Source organism: Dermacentor andersoni, chromosome 8 (genome assembly GCF_023375885.2).
Source record: "Dermacentor andersoni chromosome 8, qqDerAnde1_hic_scaffold, whole genome shotgun sequence".
Taxonomy (NCBI): domain Eukaryota; kingdom Metazoa; phylum Arthropoda; class Arachnida; order Ixodida; family Ixodidae; genus Dermacentor; species Dermacentor andersoni.
In genome coordinates, this window is record NC_092821.1 from 119,237,458 (window position 1) to 119,260,247 (window position 22,790).

General features: G+C 48.2%; 2 protein-coding genes across 5 annotated transcripts in view; both read right to left on the bottom strand.

The window, feature by feature from the left end:
• Positions 1-14,239, bottom strand: part of LOC126529433 (uncharacterized) — a 40,101-nt gene extending 25,862 nt beyond the window's left edge. Inside the window, exons 1-5 of the mRNA XM_050177032.3 lie at positions 14,083-14,239; positions 9,924-10,096; positions 6,519-6,656; positions 5,086-5,337; positions 1,612-2,268 (exon numbers count right to left, since the gene is read on the bottom strand). Coding sequence (XP_050032989.2) covers positions 1,612-2,268; positions 5,086-5,337; positions 6,519-6,656; positions 9,924-10,086 — 1,210 coding nt within the window. The 5' untranslated portion in view covers positions 10,087-10,096; positions 14,083-14,239. The remainder of the gene's footprint in view (positions 1-1,611; positions 2,269-5,085; positions 5,338-6,518; positions 6,657-9,923; positions 10,097-14,082) is intronic.
• A 4,565-nt stretch (positions 14,240-18,804) lies between these two features.
• LOC126529101 (ubiquitin domain-containing protein UBFD1-like) overlaps positions 18,805-22,790 on the bottom strand; it is a 63,477-nt gene continuing 59,491 nt past the window's right edge. For all 4 annotated transcript variants that reach the window (XM_072289870.1, XM_055069618.2, XM_050176703.3 and 1 more), the window contains 3 exons: positions 22,537-22,642; positions 21,708-21,790; positions 18,805-19,206 (listed from right to left, as the gene is read on the bottom strand). In XM_072289870.1, coding sequence (XP_072145971.1) covers positions 19,108-19,206; positions 21,708-21,790; positions 22,537-22,642 — 288 coding nt within the window. In that variant the 3' untranslated portion in view covers positions 18,805-19,107. The remainder of the gene's footprint in view (positions 19,207-21,707; positions 21,791-22,536; positions 22,643-22,790) is intronic.

A 22,790-nucleotide genomic window follows, 5' to 3' on the forward strand; every position in this document is an offset into this window, starting at 1 on the left:
ATGAAATCACTGCACCACGGGCCAGACCAAAACCTTTCGTTCGACAAGTTTAGCTCTCACCATATTTTATCGAATAATTTCAAGCCTTGACATAACGAAACTCGCTTTACAAAATTTTGAACTTAACGAATCGTTTTTTATTCGCTGACACATTTGTGAAGCAGTTGAAAAACTCGAAGTAACGAAGTGAACTCAACTCCTCGCTCAATATAACTAACCGAAAATGTGGTAGTGCTGGGTTTAGATACAGGCGACAGATGTTATTGCCCTTAGGCAACAAGCTCCAGCCTCAAATTTGATAGCAAAAAAAGGCACTGCCCATTGTGTTATCGTACACATTATCCCTTCTAATTTCTTCTCATTCTTTTAAATCTCCACAGTATTTTTCGTTCCATTCATTGCAACCAAGGGCGGCTGTAGTGGTGGCACCCCCTGGTGGCGGAAAGCTCAATAAGACAAATACAGAGCTAATGCAGAACTTTGGTTTGGTCGAGTTGGTTCATGGGAAAACGGTTGGGAAAGCAGCGCTAAAGAACACAGAGACAGAGTTTACTGTGTGTGTTTCTCTCTCTGTCTCTGTGTTACTGTGTGTTTTAAAACTGCTCCCAACCATTCGACAGAGCCAGTATTGTGGTAACCAAGTATATTCCACTTCGCTGCTAGTTTAAGTTTTCGGCATCGGCGTAATCGTGAGCACGTTGCCCTTTTCAATGTTTATAATGTTTTACACTTGTTACCTGAACATTAGCTCTATGTCTGACTGGTTGCGCTTTGCACCATCAGGTGGCGTCACCACTCCAGCCGCGCTCCATTACGCATCCGCTCGCCCGGTAATCCGTCCGCACCGCGTGCATTTGCCGGAATACCGGAGACGCTAAAACTCTCCAATAGAGAGCTTTAGCGGAGCGTTACGGTATACCGCGAGCGTTACCGTATACCCGCTGCCGCGACTGCAGGCGCGTGTTCAGCGGGTTGTATAACTTTACGGGAACGCTCCGCTGTATACCGTGTTAGCGCAAAAAACATGACAGTAGAGACTTTTAGCGTGTCCGGTATTCCGGCAAGAGCGGGCGGTTTGCCGGTTTAGCGGGGGCGTAAACGTGAGCGGCCAGATTAGTGGCGCCAGCTGGTGGCGCAAAGCTCAACCACACAAACACAAAGCTAATTACCATATTCTGCTTAGCTGCTGGCGTAAATTTTCGACAGTGGCGTAATGGTGTTCACAATTACGCCACTGCCAAAAATTTGCACCAGTAGCGAAGCAGGATATTGTGGGTTACGGCAGTTATAGCTCTGTGTTTGTCTGGTTGAACTCTGCGTTACCAGGCGGCTGCACCGCTCTGGCCGCTCACGTTTACGCCCCCGCAAATCCGGCAATCCGCCCAAAGCGCTCCCGTTTACCGGAATAGCGGACAGGCTAAACGTCTCTAGTGCCCTGGCTGCCCGCTTCGATCCCAATTCACTCTTGATACTTGCTCTCCATCGCGGCAGCGAGAAATAAACGGTGAAATCTGCCGTCGCTGAGTCTCATCTCACGCTGAGGACAAACTATAGGCGCTCTTTATGTCGCTGTTATTGAGCTCGGTTGTTTGTTTCGACGCTGCTACTCACCGGTTTTCTCCATTACCGCTACCTTGAGCCGGGACATCTTGGCCGACAGGGGCAGCTTGATGTCGTAGCTCTGCTTGTTGAAACTCACGTGTAGGGTGACGGGATCTTCCCCGTCGTCCTCCTCAACTTTGGCGTGCTCCTCAACGTCTATCCCGCCGTTCACCCGCTCCTCGGCCGCCGCGTTGTTCTCGTCTTCGCGCGTCTCGTCCTTCGTCTTCAAGCCGCCCTCTTTCTTGTTCTCGCCCTCGGCGTCCGCTCCCTCTCTCAAACTCTGCCGGCCATCTTCTTGCGACGCAATTTGGTCCGCTTGCACTTTCGCCTCCTGTTTGTCGTCAAACAACGCCGCAAACGCAGCTACCAGCTCGTCTTCCTCCGTGTCGTCCTCGGTGTCGTCTTCAGCCTCGTCTTCAGTCTTCTCTTCCTCCTCTTCCTCCGCATCGCCATCGATCAACACGTCGACCAAGCGCCACTCGCCGTTTTCGTCTTTTTCCATGACGAGAACGACGTTCGTGAAAGGGTTGTAGTCGTCCTCGTCGTCTCCTTCCTCGCTCTCCTTCCCCGCAGCGTCGTTGTTCTCCTCCTCGCCTCCCTCCTGCTTCTCGGCGTCTTCCTCCTCGCCGCGCTCCGTTTCTGCAGCTTTCTCGGCGCTGTCGGCATCTGTAAATGAACGACACGTTGAACACCGCGCACCACGCCCCCCTCCCCCGCCGTAGTGGGTCCAACAGTAACAACAACAACAAGCCTAATAACAGTGAATCAAAACGTTTACTATAGTGCCCAGGAACAACAGCACAGCCTTTGTACTGACACTTAAACAGTAATTCAGGAGACACTGTGTACAGGAAATGCAAAACGTGGTAGGCAAAAAAGCAATTCGAGGGAGAGAAACAAATGCAGAAAATGAAAATGAGGAAACAGGTGGTGGTTTTGCGAGTTCGAAATAGGCCGTGTAGACTTACATGAGAATGAGCGTTCGGAGAGGCCGCATGCGTCGCTGAATTCTACCACAGGGGCATCTCAAATTTAGTGCGTCGATGGGACAAATGTCTGAACCGGTGTGGGGACTATGTGGGGAAATAGTGTAAGGTACGTAGAAGAGTACCTATATTTGAAATTAGCTTTACATACCTCAATTAGGCTAATAAAAGATAGGGGAAAAGACTTTCTGATTCGCCCTCGTATATACCTTTTCGATGTCGAGTCACAAGACAGTGACTACTGCAACGGGGCCGCGCAGGAAATGCGGAACGAAGTTGTCCAGTACACTTTTGGGGCATGGAAAAACGTACATGATCAAGAAGCTTTTTTGGGCTATGTATACTACCATGAAGCACCTCGTGAAGGAACAGAAGGTCTCATTTAATACGTTTTGACATTACAGGTGTGAATAGAGGTATATCTGAGAAAGTAGTACCATGATCGGGGCAAAAGCGGTGCTTGAAGATAGACACAAATTCATTCAGGACGCGTTCAATGAGGTCAGAATTAGACATGCCAGTTCCGCTCCAGACTACAGAGGCATACCTCAGTGCGGTGGAGTACCCACAGTAGAATACAATTTCAGAAATGCAACATGGACGCGGAAGTCATGGAATATACGACAAACAATACCTAGAGCGCGAAGGGCACGTTGTTTCGTATATTTAGCGTGTGAAAAAAAGCTTAGCGTTTTGTCGAAGCGCACACCAAGATCTTTCATTTCATCGCCCCCGGGACAGTGGAGCACCACAAAGAGTGTGGGAAAATTGCACACGGTGTGTTTCTTGCGTATAACATAACATTGCCTTGGAGGCGTTAAGAGTAGCCTATCGTCTATGAACCAGTTTGAGAGTGAAAAAAAAAAAGAATGCATTTTCTGAGGTCAATGTAGCCGCGAACGCTGTCGACAGTATTAACTAGCTTTACGTCGTCAGCATGCATATAGAAAGAATGAAGAGTGTTGAATTGCTGACGAAAAATCATTTCCCAAGTGCAAGAAGAGGAGAGTGCGAAGAACGGATCGTTGAGAAACTCCGCTAATGACCTCATAGTTAGTAGAGCTCTGTCTATTAATGCTAACGACGCAAGATATATTGCTTAAGTTATCATACGCGTAAATAGCGTCTAATTGGCCCCTACTATGCATACTATACACTGGAAGCATGAGTCATAAATATAACCAAGCTCGTTGTTTTGGAGTGCCCTGTGTTCTGCTCGTCAGCTGCGGCCTCAATTTGCGGTAAAAATGCGTTGTTGTCCCACTTACGTCTTAAGAAAAACGCCGTTTACGCATTGATGCAAAAAAAAAAGTTACTGGAACGCCAATGTATACCGTCGCACACTTTGGAGATGAATATCCCGGAACTGATTTCATTCGGAGAATTCGTTCCATGTGGATGCGCCCTGTTAACTCGCCGCCTACAGTTAGTCAATTGCAATATGTACCGCAAGCTAATCAGTTAGAAGCTTAGTTAGTGCAATACTATTAATTAGTCAATTACACATTCTCACTTTTCGTGTAATGCCCACCTCACCAAGTAATCGCTTTCAAAAAACTCTGTACGCCCTGAAAGAAATGAAATACGCCCGTTAAAGCGAGAGATATTTGCGTGTCTTTCAGTTTTGTCTGTTTACAATGACTCCACGATGTATTTCAAGATAACCTATATACGTGGTATAGTATAAGGTATACTTGAGAAGTGCTTGTTCAATGCGTGTGATCTTAGACGTCAGCTAAATTCTTCTAACCAGGATTTTAGTGGACTCATAAAAAATGTTAAGTGCTGTTCCATAGCTGAATACCTCAGGAACGGCATGGCAAAACAAACGGCTCGCAGCACTGCAGCGTCATAAATGTTTGTTTGCTTTCTGTCATGCGTATTTTATTTATTTATTTATTTATTTATTTATTTATTTAAGCTAGGACGGCAAAGACATTTCTACGGCTCTCGGCCCCTCGGCATGGCCCGCGTACAAATCATCATCATCATCAGGCTGGTTACGCCCACTGCAGGGCAAAGGCCTCTCACGTACTACTCCAACTACCCCGGTCATGTACTAATTGTGGCCATGTTGTCCCTGCAAACTTCTTAATCTCATCCGCCCACCTAACTTTCTGCCGCCCCCTGCTACGCTTCCCTTCCCTTCCCGCGTACAAATAAAACCCCTTAAACTTCGTAAAGTAGCGACCCCCTCCTCCCCCGCCTTCACTCCTCCTCGTTTCTCCTCTCTTTCACGCTCCCTCCTCGACCGTGGCGCCGCCTACACTGCTCGAACGGTGCTAGCAACGGCGCCAGCATGCGCTCCTCGCCACTCCGTAGACGCTTCTCGAGCAAAAATGGCGCTGATGCACGGCGCGAGGACTCACGTGATGCTATTAGGCCCATAGCGACGCGGCGTCGGCCAGAGCGCGTGAGGAGGAGGCGGCATTCTTCAAAGCGTGGCACTACTTTACGAAGTTTAAGGGGTTTTACGTACAAACAGTGTTGCGCTTACCCTCCTCGGTACCCTGGTCATCTCCGTTCTCGTCGGCCACCTTGCGCTTCTTGGGCTCACTCTCTCCGTCCGTCTCGTCTGTAGACTGTTCAGCGTTGCTGTCGGCGTGCTTGCTCTCCGTGTCCTTTCTGTCGGTGTCCTTGCTGTCTTTCTTTTCGTCATTGTTCTTGTTCTCAGTGTCCTTTCTGTCGGTGTCCTCGTTGTCAGTGTCCTCACTATCGGTTTCGTCACTCTCCTTGGCTGTCTCGCTGTCTGCGAGACGGAACAGGCGCGCAGGGCCAGTGGAGTGAAAGCGAACGTCCCATTTATTTATTAGTGGCGCGAGCATCAAGTAACACTCCTGTTTCTTGAGAAGCACTTCCGGTTCGGTTCACCTCCTGAGACGACCGGGGACGATATTCAATATAAATCAGAAAAAAAATGGGAAAAAATACGCAGTACAAAATCCATGAGTTTCATTATAGATATGATATCAGAGCATAAGTTTAGTTACAAGTTGAGTTACTGAAAGGTCTGGAATAATTAGAATTAGAAATCACTGATTACCACACACCAAAGCACAGAATCATAGACTTTAGAGACCCGCGAAGTGAGCACGACTTTGGCGAAATTCCTAGAAGCAGGGAAGTACAAAACGGAAGTAATTACGCCACTAATGACGTCACACACAAGGTGGCATAATATTGAGCCGGCTAATTAATGGAAAACAGTTGCCTGGCCTAGAATAAACACCTGCGTAGCAGAGCGGATGTGACGTCACTACCTCCTCTCTCGCTTCTCCTCTCCCGGCACGCACCTGCTTGTTTGCTCGCTCGCTCGTTCGCTTGCTCGAAATAGCTGCGCGCTTGCGCTCGTTACATTCTCTGACGTCAGCACCGGAAAGGGCACTTAAGGTGCGCTCCGCGCGTAGCCCGCTAGAGGGCTACGCACAGCCAGGTGGCGCGCGCTGCGTCCTCACCCTCCCTCGCTCCTCGCCCGCATATCGTGCGAAGGGAAAAGTGTTCGCTCGCTTAACGTAAAGAACAACAACGCCGAAGTGCGAGTGCCACTAAGAGACACCTAAGTCAAAGATCAGGGTCGCCTGCCATTTTTGTATTTTAATTAATTTATTTATTCATTGAGTCAGTCCGTCAGCCATTCACTCATTCGCTGACTGATTGGTCGACCAAAGGATTGATCAGCGGATCCATCAATCGTCCCACTAAGGAATAAGCAACTATAACCACTGGATTCGTCGATTGGTCGATTGCCAGTGTGCATTTCCGAATGAATGATTGACTTCACGTTTCTCTCGCTCGGTAACTTCTTTATCGTTTTCTACGATAAATATTTTAAGTGACACTGAGGCGGCGGGGCGGAACTGGTTCCTCACTGACTCACTCCGTCCTTATAGCGTGGCGTCACAATAGACGAGCACGTGCTTTGTCGCTTACTCTTGGCGTCCTTGTCCTCCTCGCTCTCGCCGGCGACCCTTCGCACCTTGGGATCCCTCTCGCCGTTCAATGCGTCCGCTTTGCCTGCCTGTTTGTCGCCTCTGTCGGTGTCGTTGCTCCGCTTGGTGCCTGGGTCGGCTGGAAGGCGGAATCGATGCGCCACCAACAGCGTGTCAGTCACGTGAACGCGAACCAGACTGAGTGACCCGAGCCACCGAGGCTGCTATTCCGAACACTGTCCAATTCCGCCATATAGAATGGAATAGAAGCCCACTTAGAATAGATGTTTATACCCGCATGTTTATACCCACAAATGCCACGTATATTACCCATGTTCCACACAGGTCGTCGCGTATTTTTCATTCTAAAGTAGTCGAGTCATACTTTGCCCGCACTAAAATCTTTCAGAAATCTTTTTTTTTTTTCACTCACGAGCGAAGAATGGAATCATTTACCGGAATGTGTTGTTGAATGTGCATCTTATGTGCCATTTGAAAAACTGTTGAATAAAGCATCTTTTGTAAACCCTCTCCTGCTTGTGTACATAAGCGGTGAAGATGGCAGAATGAAAGCTGCAAAACGGCAGCTTGACTGCATAGCGACATATTCATTTTACATACTTCAGCCAAGATTTTAACAAAAATACGTTCTGAAAGAGCAGAAATGTCACAACTTCGAAGCGGAAAAAGAAATACTTTTCAAGAGACACAAGAAAAAAGTTAACATTCACAAAAGTGTTGGCAGTAATGCTTTTTTAGACACATGACGCATGTTTTGATCACTTAGTTTGAACTTGAGGAGTGTTGAGGGATGAAAACTGGAGAGTGCTTGATGGCCGTAATTAGTGCGTCTGCGTGGAAATGCCCAGTGTTCATTGTATCGATTTGGGCGAAAAGCTGGATTTCGTTGCATGTTTGCTATGTTTCTGATATGAGTCGCAACCTTAATCATTTCACATTTAAAAGAACGTATAAGTTGATATTCGTAAAGATGGTCTATTCATAAAAAAGTTTTACTTCAGGAATAAATTCGTCATCTTGCCAGCTCTCACTGGCTCAAAACTCCAACGAGGCGGAATTCGACGGCATGGCAGGATTTGAGTGTCCAGAATAGCTCCCCGAGACCGACCGATCGACCCGATACGCCCGACCCAACCTGATTCAACTCGTTTTTTTTTAACTGATCAGTTGACTGGCTCACTGATTGACCGACAAATCCATTGACTTACTGAACGATTGGCACACCGTAAACCGATTTATACTCGCACTCTCAGACCTCTTGGGGGTGTGAAGGTGTGAGTTACAGAGCGATTTGCACCCTTAAGGTTGTAAAACGGTTTACAGGGCAGACTGACTAACTCGTCGACTGGTCGTATAACTAACTGTCTCACTAACTGAGCTGTTGACTAATGTGTTCGAGGCCCCAAAATTACGCAAGACACGGCAGTGGAAGGAGCTATGCATTGCGCACCCAATAAACGACGCACGAGCACTTTCGCTTTTCGTCCCCTATCGGAATGCAGCAATCGGGAGTCCAACCCGTGACCTCGTGCTTGGCAGTAGAACGTCACAGCCACCGAGCCACAGCGAGCTTACACGAAACGTCAGTCCCCGATTGCCTCGAATTGCGCGTGAATCGATCGTTCTCTTTTTCGTAATGTTTATCAATCGCCGTTCACAGTATAGGCCAAACCCTTTTATGTACGTCCGAAAATTTCTGTGTCGTGATTCAGTAACCCCACGGTGGCTACAATGGCCGACACTCGCACAGCTACGAGGGGCTCCGAACTCTCGCGTATACTTCTCGCCGATGACGTCAGTGCAACGGCGCCGCTTTTGTTGCATTTTTTTTCCCCGAAAATTTCGAGTTTCCGAGGAAGATCTGTCGCAAAAGTTGCGACGTTTATAGTCTTCGCATTCCCTCGCGCGTAACGCAGCCATTTTAGAGCGCAGCTCTTTGGCGTCCGTTCCTGGGTTTCGCGTCGGCGTTGTCGTCGGCCTCGTAACCAGCTCCGCCCCCCTTTCATCCCCCCAGCGCTAGCAGCGACCGACTGATACCGCTGGATGCCGCTGACGCCGCTAGAGAGTCAAGATAACGTGACTGCATAGAACACCGTCGCCGCCATGCAGAAAGAGGAGGAAAGGGTCCCCCCCCCCCCTGTTCTTGTGTGGCGGATAGGGTGCTCTTCAGTTGCCGACGCGCCGGTTATTTCACGTAGGCCCCGGCACGTCGACGAATACGTGACCACCTTCCCACGGCTAGACCTGGTTCTTAGCGCTGCGGAAGCGAGGGTATCATATTGTTTGTGTCGGCATCGGCGGCGTTGTCCCTGAAACCAACTCCGCAGCTGGGGTTGACTCACTATCGGCGTCAGCGGCATCAGTCAGTCGCTGCTATCTCTTCCCTCCTCCCTTTATCGTGTTGTCCGCTTGCTGCGCGCGCTTCTGCCCCCATCGTTTGCCGCTGGGTGTACACGCCGCCCCCCTCCCCCCTCTTCCTGCGAGTCTCCGGTTGTCAAAGCGCCGGCTCGAACTTAATTCCTTTCTTCGCTCCTCCTCCAATGCAACCCCTGTGCGGTGGCAATCAGAGAGCCAGATCGGTGGGACGTCGTGCACTTCCTGCAACTCGCATTAACCGTCCATCGATCCACACCGATGTTAGTAGTGGGGGACTTTAATGTTGACATAAAGACAAACAGCAATTTCCTAACACTTATGCGGGAGAACATCCCGTTCCTCTCGCTCGTAACGCGTCCCACGGCTGTGACAACCTCGCGAGGCACTTGTATAGATCTCGTCTTTGAGAATCAAGCATTGGTGTACCAAGTCGAACATATATCAGTGTATTTCTCCGACCACAAAGCTTCCTTCATGACTGTCAAGAACTGTTAGTGGAGTCTTTGTTAAAGGAATACGTGTGAAAAATAAACAAAAAAATTCTGTGATAGCGCATACATGTGTTGCTCGATTTCTTTGCCTCAATCTATCGAAAAGGTGAAACAGCTTATTTGCTGCGCTCAAATTTCGCATTAGGAAGTAACGTAATCGTCGGTAATTTTTTTTCATAGACGAACACTTAACTATAGATTTTGTTATGCCAAATGCCTCCAAAACCCATGCGCCGCAAGATCGCAGGTCATGGTACAAACAAGTATTATCGGCTATAGTAAATCGCTTAAGTCACTCTGACAATTGCCAGTTTTCTTTCTTTACTTCTTTCTGTCGGGTTTAGTGGGTTCGGATTTGCCTTTTACGCAAAAATATAATGACAAGTCAAAAATGCCACGTCGACACTCCTTTAAGGATAACCTTTAAGGTTAACCTAACCTAACCTAACCCAACCTAACCTAGTTTCCCCGAGCCATTTCTTCGCGTGTATACTTGATAAAGGGTCGCGACCGCTCACCTCGCTCTTGTTCCGGAGGCGTCCCCAAGTTGTCCTCGCCCTTCTCGTCCTCGCTGAGGAGCCTGGGCACCTTGGCCTCGCTCTGACCGCCTGTGCCGTCCTCTGCCGGTCGCTTCCGCTGTTCCCGGTGGCTATCATCACTGTTTCCCCACTCGTCGGCCATGCCCCAGCCGCTGTGTACCGGGACAAAAGAAAGTCAAGGGATTCTCAAAACTTTTTTTTTCCTTTCGTTCGTAAAGGTCTGTCCTCTGCCGACCGGCTCACGTCGGCCAACTCGCAGCCGGCTAGAAGTTTCGGCTGCGGCAACTCGCATCCGAAACCCTTGGGGATTTCCGCCTACACTGATCCACTATATGTGTCGCTGTCCCTGCGCCTCGATTCGTAGAGTGATTTGGCATCGCTCTGCGAAATGGTGTATAGCCTCGTGGTTGAACTAAGATGGTAGAGCGATTCCCCTCGGAGAGACGCGTTGGTGCTAGGTTCGATCCTCGGATCGGGATGTGGGTGTGCGTGTCTACAGGGTATAAATCGCAAGCCACTTTGTAACTCGGCGTTCACGCGTGCGGGCGATTGACAGGCCTGAAGCAGCAGAAGCTTGATGTTGGCGAGTTGGCTTAACATACTTGAAGAAAAGAAATGAGCGCTATAAAGACGCGGACTAAAAGAAGAACATGTACGACGAACAGCTTCTCTTAGTCCGCGTCTTATAGCGTTCGTTTCTTTTCCTCAAGATTGAGAGACGTTGGTCCGAGCTTCGATCCCTGGGCCGGGACGAATTTTAACTGTAACTGCGAATAATTGTTTCTGAGAGAACACTACGTAGATTCTCTTGTAGATTCATGCTTCTCTCTGGTGGATGACGCTTTTCCCAAATTATTGAACTTCCTCCCTGTTGCGGGTTTCCGTGGCATTGCGGATGTAAATGCGTCAGCAGCAACAATCATTGACGTATAACAAGCTTTTTTTTTTTCTTTCACGAGGACCTTCATGTAACACCAAATGTGCCTTGTAACAAAAAGAGAACGTTCAGGGATAGTTGGTACATTATTTAAGTGCATACAGGGTAATGCGGAAAACACGGACAAAGAAAAGACACGTAAACAGGGCGGGCGCAGATTGCCAACTATATATTTCAGAAATGAAAAACAGGCGCGATATAAGCGTACGTCTATCCGACATGTGCCGCTCGAATGCCGACAGAGGCGGAAGGAAAACGTAATCACAGCTATGGATATGCCATTTCTTAGACCTGACGGCCTCCACGAAACCAAGCATATCTTGTGTTTGATCAAACTATCGTACGGTGTCGCTACCAGCGTTGCTGCCTTAAAACACGTTGTCACACAGCGCTCTGCTATTTCAAGAGCCAAAGTCTCTGCCGTTTGCGGACTCGATTTGTGGATGTGTGGACAATGACCCCAAGGTCCAGCCACGCTCGCCCAACTCGTGGCGAACGAGGAGTACGTACACTTTTTCTTGGTATATCACGGACGGTATATCACAGACTGGATTTTGCGGTAGATTTCATCTCAATGGCGGCATGGTGGTGACAGCCATCGTTGTGAACCGAGAACGCCAGCGAAGCGTCCTCTTACTTGTTTAGTCTGCTTCTATGGGCGCTCCCCCAAAGAAGCGGACGACGGCTCATGAAAGGCGACCATGACGTCACGCGCAGGCTACGGCACACTGGTGTCCAAGCACGCATGCTTCTATATCGGGTTTTCAAGGGGTACTTAGTGTTAAACATCAGTGTTGTTAGGGAAAGAACGCGCACGCTAGCCTCAAGCAGTTGCGCCAAACGATTCAATTTCGCGCGGCCAGTCTACAGACAGTCGCGTGCTAGGAACATCATAAAGTTGCTAAGAAGAATCCGCACAACCTGTTGGCCATATCGTTTACGGACTAAGCACCACGTGGTGTGGTTGCTGCATGGAGTACATGGGTCACTTGCTACCGCACTCTCATGGCGGCTCTGGCACCATGCATGTTATGGTGGCTGATGTTCTAGACAAATTCCGCCACGCTGGCATTTGGGCCAATCAGAGAGGGCGTATAGCCGTCCTCCGAAGGCAATGAAAGATGGCAAGATGGCGAAAATTTGAAAGTGTCCCGCCCGCACTAGCGTCTCCCTGTAATTCAAAACTGTTCGCTGTCGCTGCACGAACTGCTCGTTTCCGTGGTTTCCTTGCGACTTGGGTTATTTGGAACTACGTTAATGCGCCTGCACACTCTCTTCGTTCAAGCACATATGCTCGCTTCAAGAAAGCGAAAGCGCGGGCGCACGCCACAAGTTTGCGCGTACTGTGAATTTCGCGCCACCTTCACACACAACGTACCATCATTGCTGCCTGTCAGTGGTCTACGCACATGACGGCACGATCGATGATCAAAAAAGCAGCTGGATTTTTTAACGATGGTTACAGACTACATGGTCCGTTCTCGGCGAGCGCGTCTTCACGCTTCGAACGCTCGTCGTCACGTGATGTGCCTTTACCCCGCCTCGCGAGCCAAGTCGCTCGTGGTACTTCTCCCGCTTGCCGACAGGTGCCACTACAGTCCTTCGGCGAACTAAACCTGGAGACCACTCAGCACATCCTAATAAAAATTTGGAGGACGCTTATGCTCCGCCTTTACGAGTGGAACGCGATAGCATTCAAAGATCCCCGACTGCTTCTCACGCTTCCCGGCAACTGCAGCGTATGTAACCGCAATGTTTACCGGGAAGCGGTCGCGACGAACCCTATGCACGAAGGCGGTTTTTCTGATAGAAACGCGGCCTCTTGCATGGGCCGTGATGAATGGATGTTATGAGCGTCTCCTTTGGAACGGGGTGGTGGGTTGCGCCACCAAGCTTTTGCTATTATACTGCCTAGTGTCCTACCTAGGTTAAAGAAGAAATGGAGATAACAACCAATGTGAACTCCCAAAACCAAATTTTCTGACAACCTATTGAGAACTTTGCTTTTGTACGTCTCCGTTTTCTGTCGTTTCCCTACTTTTCTTCCACCAATCTTCAAATCGCCTGTTACTAATTTCTATTGCGGACATGTTTACTTTTCCCCTGCTCTCGCTGAACCCAAGGGCTTCAAGGAGGCCAGTGGCGCTTAAATCGACCGTTGGGCAGATGTCTTCACATTCACATGCGGCGGAGGCGAGCGCCATCTGGAAGTGATTCAAGGAAGCGGGCGCACCGCTCGGTAAACGAGATATCTACGCGCCGGCGTGCGCAAATGGCGGACGCCGTCTCCGATCTATGCATTGCAGAAACGCTGGAAGAGGAGTTTGAGTTTTAGCGTAACAGAATTATGTTTTCTTGTATATTCAAATTACAATCCGAGAGCTATCATGTCTATAGGTAGTGTGTAAGTCGTAGTTTACGATTTTTTCACGTATTTTAGCTTGAGAAACTCAGTTAGTTCAGTCAATTATTTGCGTCACATGGAACGCGCAGGTAGAGCGTGGTTCGAAAATAATTCTGCCGAGACGACGTCCGACGCCGAACGCGGGACGCCGGATTTTCTGCGACGCGGGGTCCTTAACGCTTTCGCGTTAAAATGCGAAGAGACACAACCAATGAGAACCGTAGGTAACGCACACCTTCCAGAAGCCCTTGGGTTTAAAGTGGACGGAAGCGTCAACCGGTCAGCAGTCGAGATAAGCAAGAGACGTTTAGAGTATTGGTAAAAAAAAAAAGGCAGTGAACAGACTGATACGACCGGATCTCTTACAGTCATGGCTAGCGGTACAAGGTAGATTTTGAAGTAAAAAAAAAAAGATTAAGAAGATGTATACAAAAATTCTAGATAAAAAAACATGTATAGCATACCTGATTAAGTGAAGCAAGCTAGGTGACTATTTCACCGCCACGTATCAGAGGATGCCACTAAATCATCATCATCATCAACATAGCTAACGTGGTTCATCAAGTTGCCTTTACACAATAGCCGAGAATTTCCTCCGCAACCTACCCGTCCTATACAGGCACTGAAACCCGAACTCAATGTCGGAGCAGCATTGGTCCCACGTACCAGCTGTGCATCTAGGACCTCACGATCGTCGCACCAGAGCAAGCTGCTGCGGGCAGCAAAAAAAGAAGTGCTCTCGGAGCGGACGGGCGACCGCACTGTGCTTACACTGAACGCGAGCACGCAATACATGCCTCGTGGTACAACGCGTCCGGCGCCTTCCAGCAGCCCTGGACCTCCGGGGTCGCCTGGATGCAGCCGAAACGGTGGCGGCTGGCCCACAATTGTCCAGGCAGATGATGATGATGGTGGTGGTGGTAGTGATGACGATGATGATTATGATGACGCTACGCGCAGCTGTTGCTTACGTGTCGAGCGTGTTGCGGCGACGTGTTCCTTCCTCCGCGGAACGTAAAATTTGCATCACGACAACCGTTCGCGACCCCCAGTCGAGCGGCCAAGCAAGCATATGTACGCTCGGCAGCAGAAAATCAAGCATTCGAGTTTGTAGGCAGAAATTCTGTTCGCGTTCTCTTCCCTCGGTCGCCGTATAGCCATCATCAGCGTCGACCACGTGGTGTGAAGAGTCGAGGCCGCGGTGGTTGCGAGACTTGCAAGCGTATAAAATTTGGCGGCGCAACCTGCCTCGCAGATGATTGACGACGTTAATGCGATCAGCAACCTTTCCTGTGGCTGGGGCGTATAATTGGTTTACATATTTTGTATGTTATGATGATTATGATCGCGAAAGTAACGAGGCACAGTTGACGCATGTACAAGTGCAAGGTGTTCATTATTAGCCATTTCAGCGTCACTGACGTAGCAGTGCGTTTACGCGTTTCTGTACCGCCATGTTCATTTGACATTCCTTTTGTCGGATAGGAATGTGAGGACCGCACCGAGAGAGCATTTGCCGTGATCCGCGTCGTTTTTTTTTTTTTTCTTTTTAATTTCTTCACAACCCAAAATAAACCATTGTGTTCGTTTCAGAATATTCGAGAGAAAAAAAACCGACGCTGGGGGCATGTCATATCCGAAAAAAACGCGACACTATAAGGGAATGAATAACTGGACGTGTTATCTCTAATTTTTCTACACCTAAAAACAGCTGCACCCTTTGGGGTGTATATTTGCCACACAACAACAATCGTCATCTGTCTTGCCCGCACTTCCTTTCTTTAATGCTGCAATCCCGGTACTTCCAAGTCACAAATGACATGCGCGTTATCAGCATGACAGAGCATTCTCGACAGGAAAGTAACGAGCGCAGCGTTTTCAAGGAAACGCAAGCAAGACAGATGACGATTATCGTTGTGTGGCAAATATACACTTCAAAGGGTGCAACTGTTTTCAGAGCACACTCCAAGAGCAGTTTACACTCTTTGGGATGTATTTTTGTCCCACCACAATATTTGTCATGACACTTGCTTGTAGTACATTCGTGAAATGGGCTAAAAGATTTTAAATTGCTCTTTTCATTTTTTTATTACAGTCGAACCTCGATCATTCGAACTCGCAGGGGCGCGAAAATTTGTTTTAATTAAAGGAAGCTCATTGAGTGCAGTACATGCGCCCAGCGCTACAATAGGCGGCCATTGTGCACTAATACACAATGGCGAGGGAACAATTCTCAGTGTTCGCACGCACCGGCGCGCCTCGCATCTCGGAAGCCACGAGCGGACTTCGCAGCGGCGGCGCTAGATGGCGCAGCGTGTCCAGAGGGAAGCGCGACAGACGAGCCCGGCTGCGGTACACACCTCATACGTGACTCGTTTCGGCAGTTGCAATACGGGGTGCTACTACATTGGTAATCGCACTAACGTTGACATTCATCTTGAGATGGGTTCTACCATAACTTGTTTTATTGCGATAGCAAACACATGGACACTCCAGGCGCATTTCTGCCGTCGCCGTGATGTTCCGTATAAAGTCCAAGGGCGATAACACGGTCGCCACGCATTGTATGCTGAAGTGCGAGTGAAAGCACGCGAGGGAAGCAGGCGATCGCGGCTCCATCTGGCGCGCGTGAAAGGCCGTGGGGGGATGGGAGGCAGGGATGGAGGGGGGGGCAGCGTTGTGCTCCGCCAGCAACTGCGCATTTCGCGACCGGGCGCAAAGGAAACTCACGATCGCGGCTCAAATCTCGCCCGCCATATAGAGGAAAGAGGGGAGGCAGCGTGGGAGCAGAGGGGCCCGGCTTCGACTCCACCAACAAGTGTGTACTTTGCACGGTCGCGAGCGCATTATCTTGAAAAGGGTTTACAGACGGCTCATACCTTTGTGTGCACTGTGTTCTCGCCGCTCTTGCGTTGCAGCAATAGACCGCATGAAGGTCACTTCGCTCACTGCTGCTGCCATACTTGCTCCCACCAGCGCTTTGACAGCGAGTGCCCACGCTCATCTAATGCATGTTTGCTTCTGCGCGCTTACACCGTGCTTGTTAATTCAGTTAGTAAGCGAATGTTTCGAACTTTATATGGCCAATAAACCTACTATCCTAACTTCATGTAGCTGTCTACTAATTTGCTATCGCAATCGATGGTTCGCCTTTCGAGCGACACTGCAACTTTTTTTAAAAGACGGAGTCTTCCTTAGCATGTTACTACCACTTTTCCATATTGGCTACGTTTCTAGCCTCTTTTGTGAGCCCAATCTGGAGCTTGTACGGCCTAAAGGATATGGGCCAATAAGTGCTACTGGGTATGTGCCCTGGGAGTAGTGGTCACTGTGATGTTCTGGATATGTGTGTGTGTGTATATAATGTTTTCTCAAACAAATCAATAGAAATGTCCGCTGTCGAGATTCAGTCACGGCATCACCATCACAGAGGCCCGCTACTCTGACCAGCATGCCACACGGGCATACCTCAAGAGGTGGAGTAGAACATGCTCAAGAATTCCCCACATGCAAGCCAGCATGTGGAAATGCAATTGGCGCAGTTTTCGAACACCAACGGTTCGTGCACCGCATCCAGCAGGAGTCTCTTTAAGTGCTGCATCGTGCCAAGATGTCACAAGCGCGTAGCCTTCAACACTGTCCTAGGAGTCCAAGCACAATGCTGCACCTTGTTATAACAGTCAAGGGTTCGCCCTTCGGAGAAACCATCAGTTTCTTAAATAAATCAATAATTGTTTCATGGACAGATTTGCAGAGGAACGCTAGCGCAGACGTCTGGTACTGTAGCCATTATGCCACAGACGCTTTTCCTCCCACGACAGCATGCCTCATGATCAGATCGTAGTTTTGGGCTGTAAAACCACAGACCTTTGAAAATTAACGTTAAAATCTGGGCAGATCCTGAAGATAGTGGTCTACATATGCAAGTTGATGCCGAACATAGTGCAGTCTAATTATGTGTGCCGATCCCGAAGAGAGGGTGTCAAAATGTTAAGAGACCGACGCGATACAGTGCCGTGCACAGGGACTCCGCGTCTATCGCGCCCCCAACTCGCTCAGGAAGACACCATAGTCTTCAACTGGAGGTTAAATCGCCTTCCAACTTTTCTGTTTTTATTGGAGAAGCCAGTGTGGGCAACAACCAGGGGATGACAGCAGCGAGTTTTTGTAACACAAACAGCACTGACTACTGCCGTTATAAATGCACCTTGCAGCCAAGTCATTGACAGGTGCAGGTGGCAGTTTCACATCAGCATGGTCAGGTGACATTACGTCTGCACAGCACTGATTTTTAACGCGCAGGTGGTGTAGGTGAGGTAGCAATAAAAGCAGGACTTCTGCTAGGCTTGCTCCCCCAGTACAACACCATGCATGGTGAATTTTGTTGCACATCATCATGTCCACCAGTTCCCAGGAGTTACACAACAGCCGTGACTTTAATTTGGATGACACCAGCCACAACATGACAGGTCACATGTTCTGGTGTTCAGGCACTGGTATGAAGTTTCGAAGGGGAAGATTTTTTTTTCTTCTAATACCTTTCGTCTAAGGTACATGCTGATGCAGACGACAGATGCCGTGAAGTATGGGTGTAGTACAGCACTTTTAATAGCTATCACTGTAACCTTGCATCACTGGGAACACGTTAATTTCAATGTTTAACCCTTCAATATGCTCTCAAGTACTACACGACAATTTTTTTTGCATTAAGTGATGGTCCAAGCTCAGAACCCTAGAAATAAATATTGCCAAGTGTCAGAGTTCCATGAATAACTTAGCATAATATTGTTTCTATTAATCAGTTTCTGTTATAATAGCCAGGAAAAGGATGCACCATGATGTCACAATACAGCTCACTTAGCTTCTGCAATTGCTCAGGCCCTCACATTCTACTCTATATTTTTTTATGTTCGACGTCATCCAACCTAGGCTTATTGGTACTTCGTTCAACAAAGTTAGCGCTGTGTCAGGATAATGTAGACAACACCAGGCACAGAGACCAACTTTAGTATCAGATTAGAATATCTTAGTAGTACTTCACAATCAGGGAAACCAGAACAATGATTTCTCTCTTTGGAATGCAACCAGAAAGGAAAAAAGCATTGTTCGGTTCAGGTCGGCCACCTTCGCTGGAGCTTTTTTTCCACAATTCGCCTCTACCTGTGACTTACCCATGCTACTGTATATATAAACACATGAATGCTCACTGTCATTTTAGAAGCCCATTGTCAATTTAGATGCCCAATTGGCCCATAATGGCTCATGAGTATGCGCCAATTTAAATCGCATCGCTACGTAACCCGAAGTTGTTGCAATAGACATTACATATTCCTTCTCAGCTGTGCTATAAGGTTATGCAGATGAACATAAACTAATGTGAACCGGTTTCACTGAATTGAAGCAAACACTGTTCCCAACCTCCATACTGAGTGTCGTCTCTTTACATGGGAGAAGCGAGAGCATCTACAACTTGGAAAATGTACCTATATAAAAACAAAACTGGACACGAAACGCTCATCTCCACTGTCACAATTCTTTTTTTATTTTCTCACAGCACGCAACCGTGGGAACGCCCGTGCTTCAGCGTCACTCACACAGCGGGGGGACAGAAAGGGAAGGGACGCCCCGAGTGTAAAATTGCAAAAATACCATGCTCGTCAAAGTGTTTCTTTCACTCTCGGACGTCATCCACACTGAACATAAGAACAAGAGGAGAGAGCACAGGAACCTTTCGCTTCTACTTCCGTTATGGCTGTTTTTCAGTTGTTTCTTCTCCCCTTTCTCCCGCGTCAGGACTCCAGTCAATTTATGAGGTACTGTGCCTATTTTCCTAGGATGGTTTCCTTGATGGCATCCACATACTGCGCGGGAACCCAGTAGATCCAGTATCGGGAGGCTTCTGTTGTCCCAAGCTGAAGAGCCTGCAATAAGTATCACACATGGTCCGCATAAGCAATTTATTATGTAACAACCCACTGCCTGCAGAATACATTAGTCCACTCGTCATTGGCTAATATAACTGTGTTCGAAAGTCATGGCAGGTGCTTGCACAGAGGAAAAGGCTTGCTATTTAAAATTTACCAATTTAAATTATGGGCTTTTACGTGCCAAAACAACGTTCTGATTACGAGGCACACCTTAGTGGGGGACTCCGAAAATTCGGACCACCTGGGGTTCTTTAATGTGCACCTAAAGCTAAGTACACGGGTGTTTTCGCATTTCGCCCCCATCGAAATGTGGCCACCGTGGTCAGGATTCCGTGACCTTGTGCTTAGCAGCCCAACACCATAGCCACTAAGCAACCAAGGCAGGTTAAAATTTACCACATAGTGAACATTGGATCATTCATGCTAGAGACAACTCAACGCAGAGATTACGAACTCTAGAAGTTCTAGCAATGGCTCTGCACTATTTTGCTGTTTGTTTTCTGTCCTACATATTTCAGGCACAAGCGCATGAGTGACAGTACTGTCTCATTTGATGGTAACTCCCGTAGAACCCTGCAGGTACATTTTTGATGAATCTGCATTAAAAAAAGTAACACTGAAAAACACCGTAAATAACCACAGCAAGGTCAGAAACAGCTGACTGCCAGTACAGTTCACACTGCGACCAGAGACGGCGCGTGTATAATTAAGGGACAAGTAATACGTTCTGTGATAATATCTAGTTACAATTTTTACATGCTTCACTGCATAAGATGGCTCTACTGCGGCGAAACCGACTTTAGCGAACCGGCAAAAATTGCAACTGCACCGAGACATGCTGTTGCCTATTCCGCCTGCTTGAAAAACTTGGTCTGTGTAAACTTGCTCAAAGCACGGGTGATGCTATTGGCAACAGAGTGCTGTGTCATCAGCGCCAGCCCGCGCCACAGATTAAGCTAACTGACTCAGGTACCGCAAGTCCTGTCCTTCAAGATATGGATGCAGAGCAAGACTAACACTTAGTTTCATAGCGATGCTTTCTTTGTGCTTTTTTTCAATCCACTTTGTAAGTGCTGACTGAAGCTGTCTTGCCGTGTAGATTAATGGGGCCACTGTGTGTATGCCTGTTTTTGAAATATCATCCAGAATGGGTATACAGTAGACTTCCGTTAGTTCGACTCATTGGCACTACAGTCGCCGACCGTTTATTCGGACCTCACGGGGACTGCGGAAATGTCCGAATAAACAGGTGTCCGAAAAAGCAGATTAAGAAAAAAAAATGAAATCCTTTATTTCCACGCACTTATTCAGGCTCGGCAGTAGGCTTGAAGAAATCGTGAGTGCGCCGTTGCACGCTGTCCCGTTTACGCGCAATCAGATAAGCCTGAATCTCGGAGAGGGTCGTACGGTCACTATAGGCGGCTGAAAGCACAGTCACTGCTTGTGCACGCTCCGCATGCGACGGCAGCGTAGCACATGGTGCGTCATCGTCCGGCGGAGCAGCAGAAACCTGACAAACGATCTCGCCGTCGTCGAGTTCTGCGCATGTCAGTACAGCAGTGTCAGCACTTGTGAAACTGTCAAATGAGACGGTGTCCGGAATCACAATGCAACCACTGCGCAGGTCTCGGCAGAATATTTTCCGCGTCAGTAGGGAGCACATCGGAAGGCGACAAATCTTAGGCCTCCCGGCACCCGCTTGCCGGCATTCCCCAGCGCAGTCTGCGCGGGCACTGTCGGCGCCATTAGACACTTGACGCGATGTTTCCGTACGCCACGTTGGATCACCGAAACCTCGACACAGCACACAACGCAAACACCACCGTGCCGACACCAGTCGCACGAACGAAAAACGTGCTACTCGCAGCGTCGTGCGCGAAAGAAATCAGCTGCTGGATTGTCTTGACATGGCTTACTAAGCTGAAACCGGAACTACTGTACGACCACTCTATCGAACCAGGCAGAAACGATGATGATGAGCGGGGATTTCCAGTAGCGCCACTTCGTGGGGCAGCAAGGAGGCTCCGTTCAAAACAAAAATGGCGTTCACCAAGTCGAACTATGCGCCGCGGTCAGAGTTGGTGCATGATGCCCTCGAACGAGTTGGCTCAAGAAGTGTCCGAAAAATCAGACGAGGGGTTGCAGGGCGTCCGAACTTTCGGCAGTTGTTATACATTAAGGTCTATGGGGAGAATGGCGGTGCCGCGAAGCTGACCGAATAATCGGGCATGTCCGAATTTTTGGAGTCCGGAAAATCGGTCGGCGACTGTACTGGCTATTGGCCAAAACCGGTGTCAGGTCAGCACTCGTGCACAGCTCTCAACAAACCTGACCACAATACGAAGGCAAGTAATACTTTATAGTCACTGTCTCATTTCCTGAAACGATTCCAAACATTTTGCCTATATGTAACCAAAGAAGCAAGCATGCGCATGCATGCTCGGTGTGCCATCCACAATGTTTGTGCAAATGAAACGATAAAACCAAAAGCTCACCATTATGTGGTACTCCTCGTGACCTTCAATAGCCTCGCTGATCACTTGTTTAATAGAGCTCATGTTTATTTTTTCTGTCCTCTCTGAAAGAAATGATGACAATGTAAGCAATGACACTGAGGCATTTGCTGCTGCAAGCACGTATCAGTCATGAGATGAAAACTGCAGCTGCTGTGTTGATTTTGTGTCAAATAGACATGGGGGCTGCGCATGTCTTCAGTAAATAAAGGTGCGTTGATGTAGCGAAGACGTGTGCACTGTTTTCTGGATACATTCGACAATTCGGCATTCAGTTAATTTAGACATTTTTTTTTCAATCCCGTGAAATCCAAATTAACGAGGTTTTACTAAACCTTGATAGCAGTGGCAAACACTTAAGCTTTTTGCAAATGCACTATTGCTGTGAAAAATGGATAAATATTGTATATTGTATTGTATCGCCTGTGCAATCCGATTCTTGCCATATTACACAGGTACGAATTTGTTTTTACGGCAAGGGCAAATTGACAGGTTTGTTCACTAGTACGTGAGTAAACACAACTACCATATTTTCGCTCATATAAGCTGCACAAGAAATATGAAACATTTAACAGAAAGTCAGGGTGCAGGTTACATGCGAATCTCGCTCTGAGGTGCGGCTTCACAGCAGCAAAAGGTCTGCCTAGAAAGCACCTAATGGTTGATTTGGGGTGCCGCATGGCAAACTGCCGTCATGGGAGCAGGCCAGGCAGCTCACCCTTTTAAGGTTTTGTTGTACTGACAGTGTTCAACAATACTTCACTAATCTTGATATTTTAGCAGTGGCCACCAGCACATTTGTCTCGCTCACCTTTCGTGCCGATCCAAACCTGGTCTAGCTCAAGCTTGAACGTGAGGCGCACCTTCCCTCCAGATTTATTTAACATTCCCGAAAGCGGGGCAGCTGGCAGTGAGTCCTAGAGTCAAGGAACAATGGGTTAAATGAGCGCTCCAACAAGGCACAAGAAAAATACAGCAACAAACACTACCACACCAGTTTCAATGTAATCATGTGTGGTAACCTGAATTCTAATCATAAAAAATTTTAGGTGATGCTTTGTGTGA